This window comes from Manihot esculenta, chromosome 5 (assembly GCF_001659605.2).
Source record: "Manihot esculenta cultivar AM560-2 chromosome 5, M.esculenta_v8, whole genome shotgun sequence".
NCBI classification, from domain to species: domain Eukaryota; kingdom Viridiplantae; phylum Streptophyta; class Magnoliopsida; order Malpighiales; family Euphorbiaceae; genus Manihot; species Manihot esculenta.
In genome coordinates, this window is record NC_035165.2 from 26,001,594 (window position 1) to 26,010,195 (window position 8,602).

The 8,602-nt window shown below is 31.6% G+C and overlaps 1 protein-coding gene across 1 annotated transcript; it reads right to left on the reverse strand.

Moving 5' to 3' along the window:
• Positions 1–866: 866 nt before the first annotated feature.
• LOC110614679 (cytochrome P450 83B1) lies at positions 867–2,935 on the reverse strand. The gene is made up of 2 exons (XM_021756297.2): positions 1,805–2,935; positions 867–1,705 (listed from the first exon to the last, which is right to left on the reverse strand). The coding sequence occupies exons 1-2, from the start codon at positions 2,687–2,689 to the stop codon at positions 1,076–1,078; spliced, it is 1,515 nt and encodes a 504-aa protein (XP_021611989.1). The 5' UTR covers positions 2,690–2,935; the 3' UTR covers positions 867–1,075.
• Positions 2,936–8,602: the final 5,667 nt, after the last annotated feature.

Sequence of the window (8,602 nt, forward strand, 5' to 3'; positions counted from 1 at the left end):
ATATTAGTTTTCATTTCAAAACGGATAGAAACTATATTATAAAATGTAATTATTTAAATTTTAATTAATTGAATATATGAATTAATTTTTATATAAATAAATTTTCCTTGATAATAATTTTTTTTAATTATTTTTAATATTCTTAAGACAAATAAAAAATAAAATATTATTGTGAGGAACATGATTGATATTGAGAAAATTCAATGGATGATCATATGGATGCATGGCACAAAAAAAATCTTATGATTATATTTGTTTGCGTATATATAGTTTTCCTCTAAATTAATTTTTATTACCTGGAAAAATAAAATTTTAATGTGGTAAGGAAATGATTAGATGAAAACTTATATCGCTAAAATCTTTAAAAAGGAAAAAAAAAAACTGATCACTTAAGCTCAAAATTGAGAAAATCAAAAAATTAAACATCTTATTTTTTTTGCAAAATAAAGAAAAAAAATAATTAACTTAAAATCATGATATTAAACTTTTTATCCGATAAAAAATAATTTTAATATGAATTATAACAGTTAAATTTAAATTAATTCAAATAATTTTTAAATTTATTTTTTATTCAGTTCAAAATAATAAATTTAAATTATTTAATAATTTTTATTAATTATTTATATTTATGTAAATCAATGTGATTGAAACCGGATGTCAAACTTATTCTATATTTGAAGTTTTTTTTAGGTTTTTCACTTAATATAACAATATTTAGACTCAATTTTCTCTTATTTTTTTTCTATTCTGCAAGGTAATTTTTTGTCATGCTAATTTTTTTATAAATTAAATATTAATAAATTTCCTTTATTTAAAAATACTAATGTATGAACTCAGCTTTTTGACGAAAATAATAATAATAACAAAAGCTTATCTTTTATTAAAATGAAGCACAAGGACAATAAACATACACTATTTAAAAGAAGATAACTACAACTTCTTCTAATATAGTGGTTGCATACCAAGGAAATTATTGCTTAAGTCAAATATATATGGAACTAATATATAAATACCCGATTTTTTTTTTTTCTTATTTTTATATACCTCAAGAATCCTATCGAGGTAAGTTTTTCCTTCATATGTATGTCTCCAAAGGTCCGGCATAGTTCCTGGCCATAAGGCAAAGAGCATTTTTCTTGTGCATGGCAATACCTGGTTGCACATCCATGTCCAAGTCTTCCTTCTTCATTCCAACAGGCATCTCCCAATCAAATTTGTAAAGAAGATTAGCTAGAGATACCTCCACAGTTGCCAGACCCATAAAAATCCCAGGACAAATTCTTCTACCAGCTCCAAATGGTGTCAGCTCAAAATCTTGGCCTTTCAAGTCAATAGAGCTATTGATGAATCTCTCAGGATTAAACTCTTCTGGGTTTTCCCAGATTTCAGGATCTCTTCCAATTGCCCATGCATTCACATAAACTACAGTTTTAGCTGCTATGTCATATCCATCTAACACACAGTCTTCAGTTGATTCCCTTGGGACTAATAAGGGAACTGTGCGTTGCAATCTCATTGTTTCTTTGATCACAGCTTTGAGATAAGGTAGTTGTTGACAATCAGCTTCTTCTACAAAATCTTTCCTCCCAACAAGTTTTCTTATTTCTTCTTGAGCTTTCTTCATTGCCATGGGTTTCTTCATCAGTAAGGTCATGGCCCAAACAACAGTAGCTGCGCTGGTGTCTGTTCCTCCCAAGAATACGCTCTGTATAGAGCAAAAGAAAAAAAATATATCATTATTAGTGCATGGCTCCATATAAAGAAACTAAAGAAAGAATTTGCCCTTGCATGATCAGGAAGTTACCATAAGCACAGCTTTGATGTGATCAAAGGTGAGATCAACTTTAAAAGAACGATCCTTCCACAGTTGAAGTAAGATATCAAGAATATCTTCTTCTGCAGGCTTTGACCTACTTGGGTCAAGGTGTTCTTGGATGATCTGTTCATAGAAAACATCAAATTCCCTGAAGTTTTTCTCTAGGCGATGTAACAATCCTGTGAACTTATCAATAAAACCCAAGAAAGGAAAGTAATCTGCAACAAAAAAACACATAAACAAGGCCTGAGCTTCTTTCAGCAACTCTTGAAATCTACTCCTTCCAACCCCATCTTCCTCGTACCTCTTCCCGAAAGCAACCCTACAAATTATAGTACTTGTAAGCGACATCATGGCTTCAGACAAGTTTATAGGTTTCGAGGCAACGGCTGATTTGGAGATCTTTTCAAGCATATGGGAAAGTTCAAATTCTCTAATGGGACGGAAACTTTGCACTCTATTAGAGTTGAAGAGATAAACCATACAAATTTTTCTTATCTCTCTCCAATAAGCATTATAAGGTGAAAAAGCCAAGTCTAAACCATTGTACGACAACCTTTGCTGGCCAACTAAAGCAGGCCTGCTACAGAATATAAGATCATGGGTTTTCATGACTGCTTCAGCCATTTTGGCAGAGGAAACTACGAGGATTGGGACAAAACCTAGACGCAAGGACATTACAGGACCATGTTCTTGAGAAAGCTGCCATAAGTAGGAATTAGGGTTTAAGCTATCAAATTGATGCAAGTTGCCTATGAATGGAAGACCCTTTGGACCAGGTGGCAAATGAAGATTTCTTTTGGTTTTGATTTTTCGGAGAAGAAATGAAAGAAGGAATGGAAGAGCTAACAGGAGAAGTACAAGCAAAACCATTTTGTGTGTTTCAACTCTGAATATGAGATATTATAAAAAGGAGACCACTGGTTACATATATATAAATACAGATCTTTTCCTTTGTTGGAGCAGCTGACGAAACTCCTTTAATCCAAAGATAAATGATTTCTTAGTTATTTTTACTTACACGGAGCATAAACAGATTAAAACACGACAATGCGTACAAAAGTTTCAACGATTTGATGACTATGACCATTACAGCCCAGCTACAACTAGTTGCCAATTGATAGTTCTTTTGGAAGAGAGAAGAACAAGAGATTAATTGAGACTCCAATTGGTTTGGTATTTATACATTAAAATATAATTAAAAAATAAATTATAAATAATTTTAAATTTTAAACTTAAAATCTTAATAAAATAATTTAAAATTAACTTATTGAATTTAGCCTAACAATCATAATATTAAATTTGCAGACTAAATCAATTCTTCTAACACTCCTTCTTGACTTAGAAAATGTTGTTTGAATATTGTGAACCGTTGCATTTTAGAATTGGCCTTCACGATTCTTCAATGTGATTGTGAACTTCAATATAATCATGAACATGATTGATAGCAGTTGTCGAAACCATAAAAAATAAACTTATTAGAAATCAATAATAAAGAATTGAAAATAGTGGTAATAAGGTCGAACTGCAAGAATTTAACACTAAGGACTTTTCTGACAATGACTTGGACAAATTAACTAATAAAAGTAAAATAAAAGGGGATTATTTTTTATGATGATGAACTAAGATTAAAATTAAAGTAGTAAAGAAAGTAATTATTAAAAGGTGAGTAAATCAATAATAAAAAGATTCTAGTTGAAGCATAGGATTCATTTCAGTTTGAAATTAATCATTGATATTTTGATTCTTCTATTTATTTTAATAAATTAGTTTAGGTTGTGGAAGACGCTCCTCACAACCAAATTGTTCCTTAATTTTAGTTTGATTAGGAAACGTTCGCTAATCAAACACTAGTTAACAAGTTGCCAATGAACGTCCTTGGGGTTCTTTACTTTGCAACTGTTAAGTGCATTAAAGAATAGAAAAACGTAATTCTAACCTCAACAACCGCGTGGTTAAATTAGATCATGCAACCAATTACTACTTGTGTTCAAATAATCTAAATAATTACGGATCTAAATCATTCAAACTAACAATATATTGCTTATGCAATTAAAAGTAATGGGCTCTTATTGATTCTAATAGCAAGGAAATAATAAACATGAAGAATAAGTTGTATAAATATTGAAAAATAGAAGTTTAACAATGAGTTTCAGATCTAACAATGAGTTTCAGATCTCCCAATTCATAACAAACCTGAAACTTCTTCTACTTCAACTAGGGAAAAAGGTTTTTAGCCACTGATGGTGGATAAAGAACTCATAAAAGAGAAAAGGAAGAAGAAAGGGAGAGAGGCGCTGCTGGTGTTGCTGCCGAAACTAGGATGATCTACTACTGTTGGTTGCTGCTCTTTTTATAAGTGAAAAACCCTAGATTAATCCTTCTTGGAGTTGAAATTCTTCTTCAATTTGATTTTGAATTCCCTCCTTAATTGTGTTTCTTCATGATTGAACTTTCTTGAGGGAATGAATCCTTTTTGCAAAGTGTTTTGATATGCTTCAAATGTGTCTTGACGTATTTGAAGTAGCACAGAACTCTTATACTTGTAGAATTTTGAATTTTTGCAATTTTTCCGTGTTTTTGCACTTCCTGCTGGAGCCAATCGATTCAAGCAAATCACGTGTCCTAATCGTTTCTGTAAGACACTTCCGGATTTCAACTGTCACTGGCTTCTGGCGATTTGGCCAGTGATTTGGGCAAATCGATTTTGGCATATCAAAACTTAAGTTTTGACTTTTTCTTTCATCCACTTGTACAGTTTCCTTAGTCATTCTTTGAGGCTGATTTGGCCAAATGCTTCGGTCAAATTAACTTTTCAGTATTTTTATGTCATTTTTTACCAAATTTCCATTTTCCATCATTTTCTGCAAAATATAATAAAAAACACAAAATTAGATAGAAAATGTATAGTTTAGCATCAATAATAATAGAAAAAATGCGCCTAATTTAGGTTCGATCAATGATTGAATAGAGAAATCTTGTTTCTGGCATTGAATGTGAGTGGTTGTAAATTCCCACGTAGAGAATTTACAAAATTTTAAAATTGTATATAATAACGGGTTAAAAACTATTAAATAACTTGATTGATTTCCTTGCATCATGTGATTACAGTGCTTTTGAAATCTTTCATTGTGTACGTTGTGATTTTGGGTGAAGGTTGCCCTGCTTTCTGCTGCTATGCTTCAGAAATTGATGATGGGCAAAACGTGAGAAAGAAGCTCTGAGTTTGAAAGAACCAATACACAAGTTATTGGAAACATATATGAGGCTATCTACATTGTCTCTAGAAGAAATTTTAATGAACCTAAAACGTCGACCACTCCGGTTTAGTTTATCCGGAATATAAACTTTATAGATGTTTGAAAACTTTAAAAAAAGTATCCCAAAAAGTTTTAGCATCCTAGTCCTGAGTCCTGGGGAAAGTTCTCAAAATAGATAGAAGCTTGGGTATGATTTTGCATAGTCTTAGAAGGATTGCTGGTAAAGTTGCTGATTTTGCATAGTCTTGGAAGGATTGCTGGTGAAGTTGCTGGACTGCCTTCTAGCCAATGCTGCTTGTTCTCCTGATATTGTTTGTAAATGGAGAATTCTGAGCAATTTTTCAAATCATGTATAATATAAAAAATATTTTTAAAAACATGTAAAATCCAAAAATATTTTCGAATTCTGTGTCAATTTAAAGTGTTCGCCAGTCATACTGGCGAACACACTTGTTCAGCACCTATGTTGCTGAAGAAGGGGAAATTCGGCACTATGAGTGAGTCGGGCTTGTTCGGCACGAACAAGCCTCATTCGTGCCACCGGAGCAACGAAGCTGCTCCCGTGGCTGCAGGCGTGGCATGTTCGGCACCCAAGATGCCGAACACGCACGACGATGCTGCAAGCGTGGCATGTTTGGCATCCAAAATGCCGAACACACACGAGAATTAAGACTTCGTCAAGAATCTCTGACGAGACCGAACACTTTTCTTTAGCTGAGTAAAGATGGCTTGTACGGCCCTGCAGGCCCTGTATGCATGCACCTGCATTGGCCGTGCAAGCCCTGCATGCATGGACCCCAGTGTAGGTGCAAATAAAATATCTAAAACAAATATAAATGTAAAAAATTAAATTAATAAAATATTTTAATAAATTAAAATTTATTTATTGATATCAATTAAAAAATATTAATATTAATTTTTTTATATTTAAAATTATATATTTTTTAACTATCATATATTTTAAATGAAAATAAAATATAAAACAAAACAAAATGATAAAATAATTTTTTAACTATGGGGCATAGGAATTTGTTCGGCAGAACTACTGCCGAACAAATTTCTGTAGCCTGAAAATAAAATATATAAAATAAATATATATTCAAAAAATTTATAAAAATTAATAAAATATTATAATAAATTAAAATTATCTATTAATATTAATTAAAATATATTAATATTATTATTATAATTTTTAAATATAAATTATCTAATCTATTATTTAATAAATTTATATATTTGAAATTAAAAATTTTCTAAATTTAAATATTCTACGAAAATAAAATTTATTTGACTGTTAATAATAAAATTTAAAATTTTTAAAATAAATATAAATTAAGAGATAAAAAATTTAATGGTTATTTAAAAATATAATATTTTAATTTTTGAAAATATTTAATACGTTTTATTTTTTATTTTAAAATTATTTTATTTTTTATTTTAAAATTATTTTAATAAAGCGTTCCTATTTTAATTTTAAAATTATTTTATTTTTTATTTTAAAATTATTTTAATAAAGCGTTCTATTTTTTATTCAAGAAGAAAGCTCTTCGGCAGAAGAGCTTACTAGTGCATGCAGGGCCGTACGTGACCCTGCATGCAAGCAGAGAGGCATGCATGTACCAGCATGCATGCATGTACGGCATGCATGCACGCTGGTGCATGCACGTGATTTTACGGTCCGTGACCCTACTTCGGCAGGGTTAGTGCCGAACTCCCCGCCTATAAATTTCCCCCCACGAGATACATCATTCCATTTCCAATCACTCATTTTTCATTTCCGATCACTTTTATTTTCGATTTCTCTATAAATCACGCCATCCATTCCGATCACTATCATTTTCCATTTCCAGTCACTCTCATTTTTCATTTCTGATCACTTTTATTTTCAATCTCTCTATAAATTACCACATTCATTACTTTATAAATTATTTAAAATCTGCATTATATCTCAATAAATTACGTTCTATAAATTATTTCTTCTCCTCTATAAATTTCACAAAAATTTTATTTCTACTCTTATCGATTCGACTACAAAAGAAGAGACGCAGGTAAGTTTTAAATATTTTATATTCTAAATTTTTATTTTATATATATATATATAGTAAATGATGGTAAAATGATTAATTATTTTTTTTTTTTATCAGAGAAATGGCGGTTCCTGCATATGTTAATATTCATTGGGATGGTAATATTATAAATAGTTATAATGGTTACGATTATGAAGGAGATTTTTCAAAGATTATTCCAATGGGTAAACAGATAAGTTTTAATCAACTTGTTGGTAAAATTGCTCGTGCAATTGGAATATCCAGGAATAATGAATTTATAGAGATAATTAGTTTTAGAAAGCCTATAATTGTTGATGGATCCTTGAAATTTGAATGTATGGAGATATGGGGTGAAGATGATATATCTAGTATGTTTAATTACTTATATCTAATTGGTGGTATACCTAGTATTGAAATATATGTTAAGATACTTCGTTATATTGATACTACAAATGACGATGCTGATATTGGTCCATCTGAAACTGCTGCGGAATCAAATGATGAACCATGTGAAGAACAAAATGTAGTTGATGATTATGGTTTATCTGATAGTCTTGCAGGGCCATCAATTAATTTATCTGATACAGTACATAATGAGAACGAGGATGATGACGAAGATGACGATGACGATGACGATGATTCATGAATGTCTACTGAGGATGATGATGATGACAATGGTCAGGAGGATCGTGGGAGTGAGTCTCGATATTACAACACACAATTTTCTAATCCTATTGTGCCTGTTGTTCATCCTCCCCCATACGCAGAAATAGACTTCGATTTGCTGAGGGTGGATCCTTATGATAGGCCAGAAGGTCGTTCCTTTTGGGATCCTTCTAAAGAGTTTTCAGTTGGGATGATATTTTCTTCGAGAGATGCAGTGGCTGCGGCTGCAAAAGAATATCATCTGAGACATCATCATCAATTTTGTTATCATGAAACAAGAGAGAAGACTTATTCTATTAAGTGTAAAGACAAAGACAGTGGGTGTGCATGGAGGCTTCGAGCATCCAAGAAAGAAGGAGAGGATATATGGAAGATTACGAGATACAGTGGACCACACACATGTACGAATCCTCAGGTGACAAAAAACCATAGCCAATTGGATGAAAATTTTATTTGTTCATTTATCTTTGCATTAATTGAACAACAGCCCGATATAAAAATTGCTGCCCTACAAGCTGAAGTGCGGGATAAATATGGATACGAGCCGTCTTATCAGAAAACATGGAAAGCTAAACAGAAGGCAATTGCAAGGCTTTATGGGGGTTGGGATGAATCATACAGTCGTTTGCGTAGATTCATGACTGCTCTTCATCATTTTAACCCAGGAACAGTATACATGATTGAAGATAATCCACATTGGATAAATGAGCGATTAAATCCGATGTGTCGTGTATTTGACCGTATGTTTTGGGCTTTTAAGCAATCGATTGAGGGATTTAAACATTGTCGACCTGTTATCTCAATCGATGGGA

What these genes read in the sequence shown, in the direction of transcription:
- LOC110614679 (XM_021756297.2), bottom strand. Translation starts at nt 2,689, where the DNA reads ATGGTTTTGCTTGTACTTCTCCTGTTAGCTCTTCCATTCCTTCTTTCA. An exon ending in ACATCAAAGCTGTGCTTATG is followed by an intron (nt 1,706 to 1,804) that starts GTAACTTCCTGA and finishes TGCTCTATACAG; the next exon opens with AGCGTATTCTTGGGAGGAAC.